This window comes from Oenanthe melanoleuca, chromosome 10 (assembly GCF_029582105.1).
Source record: "Oenanthe melanoleuca isolate GR-GAL-2019-014 chromosome 10, OMel1.0, whole genome shotgun sequence".
NCBI lineage: Eukaryota > Metazoa > Chordata > Aves > Passeriformes > Muscicapidae > Oenanthe > Oenanthe melanoleuca.
The window spans coordinates 10573112-10586067 of NC_079344.1; the positions used below are offsets into that span (position 1 = coordinate 10573112).

Here is a 12956-nt window from a genome sequence, read left to right on the forward strand (position 1 = left end):
TTTGAAACCTCTGAGCAATGCAGATTAAAGCACTTTTCTGTTTAATGGCTGATTTTTTTTTCATTTTTTTTTTTTTTTTTTAAGCTTGACAGAATACTAAACCAAAATAAGGAGGCCTGAAAATTAATGTCTTTTTATGACTGCAAAATCCTCTTCTGTCTTGAGAGTCATAAACTGGATATTTGGAGAGGGGATGTGCAGCTCCCCAGGTTTGGAAGGACTGGAGAAAATAAACCTTCGTGGTGCAGGGGCAGCTGGGCTCCAGGGGGAAGGAGCTGGTGTCAGCACGAGGTGATGTGGCTGCAAGATAGCCTCGTCAGGCTAATTGATCTGGAGCCTTTGCCTTTCCTGCCAGGGCTGCTGTCTCCTTACCCACAATCCCACCTCTTTGATGGCCTGTCAGGAATATGGGACTTGGCCCAGTTTTACATTTATCCAATAACATTATGAAATTGATAGTGACACTTCCATTGGCACTAATTTCAGTAAGAGATTGGAGCCAGAGGACAAGCGGCTCTCTCATGGCGGCTGAGCTTTCCAAGTGGATCAAGATGACCCAAAACTGATCTTGCAGTGGCCAAGGCATGGGAAGGGAAGTGGTGGGAGGGGGATGGAGCTGGGTGCTGGACTCAGAGCTAATGAGAAACACGCCTAATGCTCGTCCTCAGCCTGCAATGCTCCTGGCTGGTGGGAAGCATGTTCTGCTGTCCTGGCTTGTGCTGCAGAGCTGCTGCTGGCAGGGCTTTTGCTCCATGGATGGTGTTTATTGAGCAGCTCTGGGCATCAGTCCCTGCAAAGGTCAGGAAAAGCCTCAGGCAGGAGGGCACTAGTGGTCCCAGCTGTTGGCTTTCAGGCCTTCAGTGCTTCTCACTGTTTTAAGCATTCCCTGGCACAGGGTCAGGCTCCTGCAGCATCACGCTCTTGGCTCAGGTCAGTGATCCAGCACCAGGCTGGTGGTGGAGCTGTCAGTGCCCCCTTGCCAAGTATCACTGGGGGATTAGCACTCGTGTGCTAAGGGAGCTCCCCACTGAGCAGGTTGGATAACACTTCCCAAAGCTTGCACCCAGTGCTGGCCAGTGTTGAAGGTGATGCAGTTGCCCCAGCCTTAATGCACAGAGTGTGCACGTTCTTTGCCATCTGAATTGCAGAATAGATGGGGGTGTAGCTTATCCCCATCCCTGGAAGTGCTGAAGGCCAGGATAAATGGACCCTTAGCACCTTGGTCTAGTGGAAGCTATCCCCATCCGTGGTGGGAGGTCAGAAGTGGGTGATCTTTAACATCCCTTCCAACCCAAACCATTCTGTGATTCTATGATTAAACCACTTCTCCTTTCCTCTCCATCTGGCACCTATTCAGCCAAGGTTTGGTTTGAAGTGGGGCAAGGCATCATTTTGGTGCTGAGCTGCAGTCTGATGCTTTAAGATGACCCCTTGATGCCTCATCAGACAGCTCTTTCTTCATTCTCACAGTGCATTTGCATTTTCACCCAAGCAAAGCCTTGGGGGGAGTGTTTATCAGTTTGTCACAGTTCCCCTCTGTGGTGGCTGGAGGCCAGGAGAGAGGATAAAAAGCCTTAGGCTGATGATAAATTTGAAATGCAGAAAGAAAATGTGTCTGCTCGGTGCTGAGCAGGCAGCCCTGCTCCAGGCTTGGGTCTTTGTGCAGTGTCACTCTGGATGCTCACGAGGAGATGAAATGCCACCAGGGCCACGTGTGGTGAATCCAGCTGTGGGGTCCTGGGGGTGGGAGAAAGCAGATACTGCTGCTGCCTTTTTCATGTCCCTGTGGCAGGGGATCTGGGCATGCCTGGCTGCCCACCAGAGCTGCCATCCGTGGGGATGGGGTGTGAGCAGGAGAGCATCTCCCTTCTCTAACGTGACCCAGGGCTCTGCAGGTGCTGGTGAGCCGTGCTCTTCCACAGCCACAGTGCATCTCTCTGACACTGGGCAGGGGCAGACCTGTGCTTTGGACCTGCATCTTGTCACAGGAGGGGCCAGGAGCGAGGCACTGGCTGCACGTGCACGGCTGGAGGGGCCAGAGCCTCCCGTGGAGAGGCTGCAGGAAATGCTGCAGTATATAAAGCGTGTCTGGCGAACAGAAGAGATTAGAAAGCTGATATGATGTTATTCCGATTGATTTTGCTGTTGTATTTATACCTGGAGGTAAAGAGCAGACATACTGGAAATCAATTGGCCCCATGCTCTTCCCAATCTCTGTGCAGCGCCGTTCCAATGAAATGCTTATATCATTTTTACGGTGTGTCTGTGATAGGGATGAGTGAGCCAAGAGATTAATAGGCACTGGTGAGGCTGTTGCCCAGCCACTGCCTGGATCCTGCCTTGTAAAGCCTGTGCTGTGCTGGAGTTCAAGGTGCCCCCGAGGTGACAGCTTGGTGACTTTGCTTGGAAAAATAAAAGGAGCAAATCTAGTCAAGAGGAACAAAGCGGGGAGAAAGGTGAATGGCAATAAGCCAGTGATTTGGGGCAGGCAGGATGTTGCTCAGCTCTGGAGCTGAGGGGACTGGATGGAGATCTGGGAAATGAGGTTTTGTCTTCAGATGGAGCTGGTCCCATACAGCAGGATGGAAATGATGGCTTGTGCATTGAAGATAAGGCAACAGGGATTTATTTTGATGTATCATAGTGCATCCAGTACCCAACAGCCCCCCATCCTGCCTCACCAGCCCTTCTGCACCTCGCCCTTGGCTGCAGCAGGGCCACGCAGGGATGTTGGCCACACACAGATGCTGCATTCCTGGAGTCCTGCTCACTCCTCCTGCCTTATCCAGGTGTCAGTTTCTGTGCTGCTGCCTCTGCCGTGCCAAGATGCCATCACAGGAGGTTTCTCTGCAAGAATGGATGTTTGGTTTGCAGCTGGCTCCTCCTCACAACCTGCAGGGAACATGCATGCCCAGCAGTGGAAAAAACAGCTTGTTACCAGCAAATGGGAGAAGATGGGTGGGAGGAATGGTGGAAGGTGACTGGGTATGGTCTGAATGCCAGCACTAGCACTGCCAGACTAAACACTATCTCCCTCCCTGCAGTGACAATTGAATAAAACAGACTTTTCTTCCTCTCCTGTTGCCTGCACTAGTTGCTAGTTGTTTTACCTGATCTCAGCAGCGAAAACCATTTTGTCTTGGCAAATGAACCAACTTCCCAGTACCCATATGTTATAGCATGGGAGTAGGTATTGGCTTGTCAGACCTTCAGGCATCAGCAAATCCTTGCATTGCAGGTTCTACAATATTCTGGTTATCCTGTGGCCTGTTGGCAGTTGCTTTGCTGGTCAGACACTTTCTGAGTTTAAGATTTTGGTAACACTGGACTGGAGTTGAAGCCTAGATGCAAAAATCCCTGCTTTACCTTCCTGTGAGTGCTGGCTGTCTTTGCTGTTATGCATGGCTCTGGCTTGTCAGAGCCCACCCTTTTTAATTATCAGATTGTATTACTGTAAGCATTTTCTGTTTCTTGTTCTGCTGGATTTATGCATTTGTGCCCTTAAATGCATTGACTTTATATTTTATATGATTTGATCTTAATGTTTCCATTTCTGAGTGTGAGTGCTTATAGGATTGATGTCTAAGCTCAATAAATAAACTTGAGAAGGAGTGGGTAAGGAAAGGACATGGGAGGAGTGAGGGAGGTTTGGACATCCTCTACACCAGATGGAGTGATGCTCCAAAGAGAACTTCCAGGATGGTTGGAGGCTGGAAAGAGTGAAGGGGGGATGTACAAGGCTGTTGCAGCCCCTCTGCCCTGATGCAGCCCCTTTTGCAGCAAGAGCTGCCTTCTGCCTGCTGCAGTCACCTGAAAAAATCAGAAAGAGAAGGAAATGTCAATATGTAAAAATGGAAAGGGGCTTCTGTAAATGGCAGTATTTTGGCAGAGTTGCATCAGGGAAGAAAGTGCTTTAAGGATTGCCTGTGTAGGGATCGCCCACTGACAACTGATCTGACAGCTTTTTTATATGATAATGCATCTGCAGTAAGAGGGGCTGGAAGGTGAAGCTGGGGGAAGAGACACATGTACAACCAAGCAATGGTAGGTGCAGAGATCCCAGGCCTTCCTTTTACCCTAAAGTTCAGAGAGATCTTCATCTGCTCGAGACCATCAGGATCTCAAACCCATCGGAAAAAGGGATTGCTGTTTGCTCCTGCCTTTCTTACTGGAGGGTCTGGAGCTCAGATTTATGTTCTTGATGTCTTCATCTGCCTGCAAAGCTCAAGGATTTGATTGTTTGTATGTGCTGTTTCCCCAAAAGCTGTTGGAAGGGTGTGTGCACCCGGGCTATGGCAGAGAAGGGACTGGCACCTTTGGGAGCTGCTCAGCCACCACAGTGGTGTTCAAGCAGGGGCTGTGCTGCTCTGGGCAGCCCCTGCAGCAATGCCCTCCAGCTCCATTGGCATGATGCAGGGATAGCTTGGGCTGGATTTGGGATGTGAGATGGAATTGAGCTGTATGGATGTGGGAAATGCAGCTTGGACACAGCTGAGGTGATGGCAACAAAGAGGGCACTGAGTGTTGGAACTAGGAGGGAAGTCTGGATAAAGCCCATTGTTTTATACAAGTGAGAGATGTCTGCTGTGGCTCAGGGGAAGAGGTGCCACAGGACAGAGCCTGTGGTTGGGATTGGTGACTCTGGGGATGAGAAATGGCTGCTTCCCCCTGTAGGAGGGCAGAGAACCAGCTGGAGCCCCTGACAGACTGGCTCCAAACAGACCCTGCATAGGCACCAAGAGCTGCCTTGGCCCTGTGCCCACATCTGTCAATAAAAATTAAGAAATTGATTTTCTTTTGTTTGCCTGAAAGGACGAGGCTCTCTTTATGAGACAGTAAATGCAATCTCACTCTGAGCATGGCTGGATTTTTAATTGTATTTATTGTGCTTTCGCTTATTCTTTTATGAGTTTCAGTTCCCCTCATTGCTGGTGCAGAGATCAGCCCTGGGGTGTGGGTTGATTTCAGCTCCTACAAAAGGTTGGTAATTTTTTAAAGTTTTTTTTTTAACTTGTTTGTTTTCCTGGTAAGCTGAAGTTTGAGGTTATTTTTACCCTTGTTTATGTGCGTGTGTATAGCTCTGAGTTGTAAAGCTGGGCTGAGAGATGAAGCCTTGGAACTATCTACTTGCCAGTCAGTGATGTGACCTTTTGAAGAACAGAATTTAAGATTCTGGTTGGGGGAATATGGAAGTGCCAACAGGGGTTTGGAGTCAGAGGAGGAAGGGATTTTATAGACTATATATTGGAATTTAATGAGGTCTGCTTTTGCACTTGCTATACAATGCATGGTGACCCACTTTATTAGGATAGCATTTTTTTATTCCTAGTTATGGGTCATATACAGCTCCTAATTAAGTAGGTTAATTATATGGCTCCTTTATATTACAAAGGAAACTTGAGATGGCACAATTAGCTCTTGCAGTGATCATTTTTGATCAAAAAATGGTGTTCTGCATGGCAGCTCCCAGAGGTGTGGTGGGGAGAGGGGGTTACCCTGTGGCCCTGAGCACTTCCCTCACTCATCTCTGCCTCAGCAAACTCAGTTTGTGTTCTGAGCACTGGGCTGGGATGTGCAGGGAGTTGTCCTTTCTGAAACCACAGCCCATCCTGACCCAGTGCTGCACCCACAGTGCCTCTGATGCTGCCCACACCTGCCCTGCAGCAGTGGAGAGATCCCTCCTTGGAGCTTCTTTGGAAGCACCAGAAAGGGAAGATGCTGAGGGCTCTGGCTCTGCTGCAGCCTGTGAGGGCTCTGAGCAGCATCACTCCCTGTAGCTAAACTGTCCTTGAAAGAAGTTTCTTTTACCTTTCCCTTCCCAGCCTGGCAGTGGCTGAACCCCCACAGCATCCCTGGGTTATCTGTTCCAGTGCTCAACCAGCCGAACCGTGAGGCTTCAGGGAGAACATCCAAACTCTAATCTCCCTCAGTGCAATTTAAACCTATTATTCCTTGTTTTATCCCCAGTGGACGTGGAGAACAGCTATTATATTTCTCTTTGCTGCAACCTTTTACATATTTGAAGGCTGTTATCACGTGTCCCTTCAGTTTTCTCTTCTGAACACAAAGCATAATTCTGTCAGTTTTCCCTTAGAGGTCATGTTTTCTTCACCTTCAGTTGTTTTTGTTGCTTTGCAGAGGTTACTGTAATGCCAAACTGGAGTTTTTGTTTTTTTCTTCACCTGTTTGCCTTGGGGCATTCATCCTGTTACAGATATGTGAGAAGTGACCATTATCTTCTCTAATCTATGGTTATTTATACAGTACCCTATATTCCTGAGCCTATTTTATCATAAAGTATAGCTCTTAGCCTTGATAAATAATTTCCCACTATGATATGATTGTACAAACAGGGGTCCCTAAGCTAGTTATTACTATTATTATTTGCTTTATTTTTCGTGAGTAACAAGCTGTCTGTATAACACTGTGAATGAACCAGGCAATTCACAGAAATGGACTGAAAGCTATATCCTATTCCCAGAGCTTCCAGATAAACAGGGAGGTGGAGGTAAACACCAAGCCAAACTCTAGTTTAGCCAGAGGGAACAGTGCTGAGCAGAGAATGGGAGATTTTCTGAAAAGCAGAGATTTGGGGGGAATCTGGAGGAGTGTTTACAGAGAAGATAATATCAGGGCGGATGCAAAGTGAGAAGAGCTGGAACATTGCTGGGATGGGTGGATGGATGGAGTGAAGCCTGATGGGAGGCTGGGGGAGAAGAGAGGGAATGGTGGTGTTTGAGTGAGGTGTCTTTCTCAGGAAAGAGGGAGTTGGCTGCAGAGGAGATGTGGGAGGGAAGAGAGAACAGAATTGCTGCCTGTGACGTGTCCAAAAGTAACATTTCCAAGCTCTTTGGTGAACATGAGCTGAATTTGGTCCTGGTTTCCAGGTCGTTGTGGCTGACTCTCCCACTGGTGTTGAGAAGGGGCAGGTTGGCAGTGCTCCTTCACTCAGGGGCAGCCCCAACATCTCCCCAGCCTTTCCTCCCAGGGAAAAGGAGAGGAGTGCCTCCACCACTGCTGCTGGTCTTGCTTCCTTGTCAGAACACTGCATGGAAACCAGCCCAGCTGTGTCCTCACAGGCAGTGGGGATGCTGCTGGCTGGTGAAGCCCTGCTTGGAGGGAGAGCCAGGGGAGAGCCTTCCAGAGTACAGCTGTAGCAGGGTCAGTGCTCAGGGCTTCTCAAAGTTTTAGCAAATAGACCCTTTTTATAGTCAGTGCCCATAGTATGTTAGTCCATAACACAGGCTGAGTTATTCACAGAAACAACTACTGCATCACTGTTCTGAAAAGCTCAGAAATATTTTACGTAATTTTTTTAAATCACAGGATGGTATGTTAGGAATTACTCCAAGCTACCCTTTGTCTATTATTATATATTTTTACTATACAAATTGTGTTCTTTTCTATCTCTCTCTGTACATTTCCCTGTCAAATGGAAGGTAAACCTAAATCTCTAAAATCTGTACTCTCTCTTTTTTTTCTGCTTCATTTTTTTCCCTTTAACCTTACCTGGAAAATGCACTAGTGAACCAATGAGAATTTTTCCAAATAAAGCCATTCATCAGCATTATACATCAGAAAACTATACCTCTTTGCCTACTTAAAAGCAAAAATATATATGTTATTGCCAAGATAGATTAAAAAATTTGAAGTCTAGGCAACTGCTTTATTTCCAGGAATTGCTAATGGCAGAGTATATTTTGAGTCAGGGCAATATCACACCTATAAAAGTGATTGGTGGCTGTTTGATATCCATGATGTTTTTTAAAGTTTGTCTCAGGCTTGCACAGTGAGTCCAGCACTCATCTGAGTCTCAGAGTGACAACAGAGGGCTTAGAGGGAAGTGGATCTCAGCAGTGATCAACCAGGAGAGATGGGAATGACAGAATTAATGTGATTAAGCTGCATGACTGTGGGAATTTATGTTGTCCAGATTTATACTCCCCCACCACACCCAAAAAACCCACAACCAGGAGAAACTTGGAGAAGTCCTCAACTGAAAATCGCCTTTAATCAAATTATATCCTTTGGAGGATATTGAGATGAATTGTATGTTCTAGGCCATGTCAGATCAGTGCCTACAATCACCAGAAATGTTTTGGAAAGCTGGAAGGCTAATGCAGTGAATCTATTGCAAATGTTCCTCAGGACTCTTGAGAATGTGATTTATTTTAGTTTTTTTCAGGACCTGGAAGTGCAGTCAGAGGCAGTCCCTGGATCACTGCAGGGGTAGAATATACCTTACATGTGCTCTCCCTGTGGTGCCTCTGCAGTTCTTGGGTTTCCCACTTTGGCAGAAATGTGAAGAGATTGAGATGGAGAGGCAGAGTTCAGCTCTGAGGTTTTGAGGGTTGGTAGCTTTGTAAATGGATGAGCTTGGTGGCATTGACCTGAGCTGGGTGACTCAGAGGCTGAATCCATTCCCAGGACACAGTATTCACTGGGGAATGGGGATGCAGATGTGGATCACTGAGATGTGGTTACCTTTTACCTCAAAGGTCTTGGATATGTTTGGGGCATGAGACTACAATAACACACAAGGAAAGTCCTCCTAAGAAGTAAACCACAGAAAAACCCAACCCTGAGGAGTGTGAGGAAGGTCAGACTCTGGGTGTGTTTATTGTCAGGGAAATGGCCATGAGAGCATTGGCTAATAGATGCTTGCTATGCTCATTTTCACAAGTAACCTCCTGGATTGTGCCCTGCTCTTTTAGATGTAGCCATGTCCTTTTAACCTGCCTGCGCTGGAGGGACACTGCCATGATGTGTGCTCCCTAAAAATGAGGAGGTGCTGAGCAGCAAGAGCAGCAAGGGTCGAATTCTGGCAGGGTTTTGTGGGTCCCTGAGAAGCACGTGCTCAGCAGGGTCTGTGTCAGCCTGGTGTTTGTTCCATGGCTGGTTCCATCCTCTCCACTCCTTGTCTCAAAGGTGTGGCTTCTGCTCAGAATGCAGAGCAACGAAAACTTCCTTCACACAGGATGGTTTGGGTTGGAAGGGACCTTAAAGGTCAGCTTAAAGATCAGCTAGTCCCACCTTCCTGCCATGGGCAGGGACACATTCCATGAGAGCAGTGTGCTCAGAGCCTCATCCAAGCCGACTGCCATTCACCAGAGAGGCCTTTCACATCCCCTTGCCTGATGAGGTGCTGTTCTTTGGAGCACCACCTTGTCTTCTCAAGAAAAGCAGTATGCCCTCAATAGCCTCTCCCTCTGCAAGGGAGATCTCTATGGTCTTCCCTCAGATTATTGACACCAGTCTATACCATTTGATATTTTTTATGTTTTTTTGCACCTTGAAAGGCAGAGTTCTCCCCTTCTGGGCCGGCCAGCAGTGCAGGGTGTGGCTGAAGGAATGTGCACATCATGTAAAACTGAGTCATCCTGGTTTGCCTGCAGTGAATTGGCATTGTGAAGGAAGTCATTCAAACCAAAATTGCCCATTTGCTTTTTGTGTTTGGAGAAGTACAGTGTGTCTAGTCCCAACAGAGGCATCTTGCATCAAGAGCTGAATTTTGCCTTTGCACCTCAAGAGCTGGGAAGTCACACAGGCCCAGGGAGTAACATTAAAAAAAAACCAGAACCTGCCAGAAGGAATTCACAGCAGAGGGAGAGAGTTTTTCTCCTCGTGACTAAAACACCTGTCACAGCTGCCAAGACTTTGCTAATTGCACAATAACTTTATTATATCCCACTTGGAAGAACAAACAATACTTGAAGATCCAAAAATGAGCAGCCTTTAGACTAGATTAATGCAGGCAGAATGGCTGCATGGAGCTGGTGTTTGCCTCGTCCTCACACAAGCTCTGGAGAGTAAAATGGCTTCAAGACTCCCTTCTTTGTTGCCAGTGCTACATAATAAAGTAATTGTGCAATTAGAAGCAGATTACTGATGGGAGATGAGCAATTTTTATGCAATGTAGGTAAAAGGATGGCTTCTCTGAATAGGTTCAAAGCCTAAGTGCAGCATCTCTGCTCCTTTTTACTCAAGCTTCTGGTAACATCCAGACAGGAGAAAAGGAGTGTCACTCATTGACTGTGGATTTTCTTCCCATGTTAAAATACTAAAAAGGTCTGGTGTAAAATTTCACTGTGGTCCCTACCTTGTCCAACACCTATAGGACAAGAATAGCTGAAACAGGTATTAGAGGGTCTAAAACCAAAATAAAACAGAAGGGATAGAAGCCTTCCATTGCTCTCATCTTGCATGCCTGACTACTTTGCTCCATTTTCTTGCCTGTCTGGTGGTGCTGTGAACTTTTGGGGGTCAGGAGGGTAAGGGGAAGATGTTTTGTGGTGGGAAGGAAAGGGAAGAAGCGTTTGTGGTGTGGTGGGCATGAGCCTGAGCTGAGCAGGATCTGCTCCAGTACAGTGTAGGTCCCTGTAGGCATCAGCCTGACTGAAGGGCTCAGTGAGTTTGCACCGGTGAAGCTGCGGGAGTGCGAAAGGATGGGCAACACACTGGGCAACAGACATCTCACAAATGTGGATTTGAGGTGAACTAACCCTCTGGGGGTGATGTTTCTCCAGGCTAAGCCTGGTTATGGTTTCTGCCAAGCTTGTGATGCCAGAGTGTGGAGGCACCACAGCAACTGCTCTCTCATGACAGCGCTAGGAGGGGATTTGTGCTGGAGTGACCTCCGATGTGGTGTCACCTGTAGCTGTTAAGCCCTTTGGGACTGTTAGCCTGCTACCTCAAAGCCAGGAAGGAAAACTTAAGATGTCTTCCTTGCTCTGTGGGCTTCCCAGAGAAACTAAGCCAGGGGATGGGAGAGCTGTTGGAATGCTAGGACGGGCTGGTGGAGCCAGCCCACGGGCAATCCACGGGCGTGTGACCAGCAGGCTGCAGTGTCCCCTGCCGTCCCTGACGTGCGTGCCGTTCGCAGGTCCCGTGGCAGTGATCAGCGGGGAGGAGGACTCAGCCAGCCCTCTGCACCACATCAACCACGGCATCACGACCCCGTCGTCGCTGGACGCCGGCCCCGACACGGTGGTGATCGGCATGACGCGCATCCCCGTCATCGAGAACCCGCAGTACTTCCGACAGGGCCACAACTGCCACAAGCCAGACACGTGTGAGTGCCCCACGGCCCAGGGCTGGGCGTGGGCTGGGGGCGGGGGAAGGAGGGCGAGGAGGAAGAGGTTCAGAGGATGAGGAAGAAGAGAAGGAGGTTTTTGAGGAGAGTGGGTCTTGGTATGGTCCAGAAACCAAAGTGAATCTCAGGTCTCAGAAATCACAACATACATGTAGATGCTTCCAGAAAAGACTTTCCACTCTCACCTTCACCTCCCTTCACCCTCCCTCCGCCACCCACCCGTCACCTTCCCCCCCTGCCTGAAAGTGCCATTCCAAGCCGGGCTCTTCCTCATCAGCTCCAAGCATGAGGTGCCAGGTGCGAGCAAGAGCCCCCTGTCAGCATGGGGATGGATGTGACCCCTGCTTGGCTGGGGAAAGGACCTGCCTCCCCTTCCTCCTCCAGCGGTTTCCCAGTCGTGGGGCTGCCTCTTTGGCTCCCCAAAGAGCCAGGGGGAAGCTCAGGATACATGGGCATAGATGTGGCAGATGGCTGGAGCTATCTTTGTCTCCAGAAGTTTTAGATGCTGGATGTCTTGTTTTTATGGGCTTCTGTAAAGCTTCTGCATCTTTTCTGTATACATTTGGGTCGTGAACTGGGCTCATTAGACTAGCAGGAGGTGATCAAGTGGCCCTCTCCACTTTGTGTTTCTAAATTCTGAGCATAAAAGAAAAGTGCTGTGTAAAAGGATGCTTTTCTGGGAGTCCTGCACCACCTCCCACGCGAGTGGTGGGATGCAGCCTTCCCCAGCATGCGGCTCACAGGCGGTAGCTGAGCTCTCCCAGGCCTCTCACCAGCTCTGAGATGCAAGCTGAGCGATGCAGGAGGTTTGGGTAACATTCCTCTCTCTATTGCACATCCTTTTGGTCTGTCTTGGTTCCAGGTAGAACTGGAAAAATAAAAATCCTGCAAAACAAAAGGTGAGGAGCCCTCAGCTTGGGCTGTCTCGGTGACCCAGCCAGAAGCAGGTGCTGGTGTCACCTCTGCTCTTCCTTTGGCTGCTGCTGACTCGTGGGTGCAGGGGACAGAACTCAGCCCCTGCAGACAGGGAGGAAGCCCATCTCCCAGCCTGTGGGAAGCCATGTGGCATCAAGTGCTCAGCAGCAGCACGCTGCTCCTGCCTCCACTCCTCCATCAGGGGAAGGGGAACTGGAGGTATCCCTGGGGCAGCCCCCACTCTGCAGCCTCCTGGGTCCTGCTGGCTTGTGCCCAAGCCTTAGCACCGTCCTTCACTTGCCAGAGCAATGGGATGTACCCACAGAACGTGCCTGGCTTTCCCCTTGGTTTTCATTTTAATGTGCTAAATTTGGTCTGTTTGTAGAGAGGGGAGGAGGAGGGCGGTGATTAGGCAGGAGTGGAGAAGCTGAATGTAGCGTGGTTTTCCTGTGCTGTTAATTATATATTTTACATTTCTTATAGCACCTCATCTCAAAATGATTTACAAACTCTGATGGCTTGGGAGGGAGGGCTCCCCCGCTTTGCTTTTTCTTCCTTTCCCTCCTGTGCTGTCTCAAATCTCTTTAATCTGCACACCGACCATTGCAAGACGTGGGTGCTGTTGAGGCTGTGCAGTAGCAGAGCTTAAACCTCAAAGGATTAAGTTTTGCTCTAAGCCTTTGCCCTGTGGGACTTGGCAGAACTGGGTGGGTTGCAGGGGAAGTCACTTGCAGCAGGATTGGACCTCAGAGCTTCACGGGGCTGCTTGAGTAGGATGTGAAGGGTTCACAGAGATGCTCAGGGTGGCATCTGGAGGTGCTTCTCCTGTGAGGGGTGCCACAGGAGGGAATGCTCCAGGTTTTCCAAGACTGCAAGGCAGTGGGGCTGAAACCAAACCCCACAACACTGGTACTCCCTTTGGGGGATAATAAAAGCAAACTACAGCTGA

The 12956-nt window shown here is 48.8% G+C and overlaps 1 protein-coding gene across 3 annotated transcripts in view; it reads left to right on the forward strand.

Annotated features, from left to right (window-relative positions):
• NTRK3 (neurotrophic receptor tyrosine kinase 3) overlaps positions 1 to 12956 on the forward strand; it is a 203200-nt gene that overhangs the window by 100685 nt on the left and 89559 nt on the right. For all 3 annotated transcript variants that reach the window (XM_056499873.1, XM_056499871.1, XM_056499872.1), the window contains exon 12: positions 10883 to 11071. In XM_056499873.1, the coding sequence (XP_056355848.1) occupies positions 10883 to 11071 (189 nt within the window). The remainder of the gene's footprint in view (positions 1 to 10882; positions 11072 to 12956) is intronic.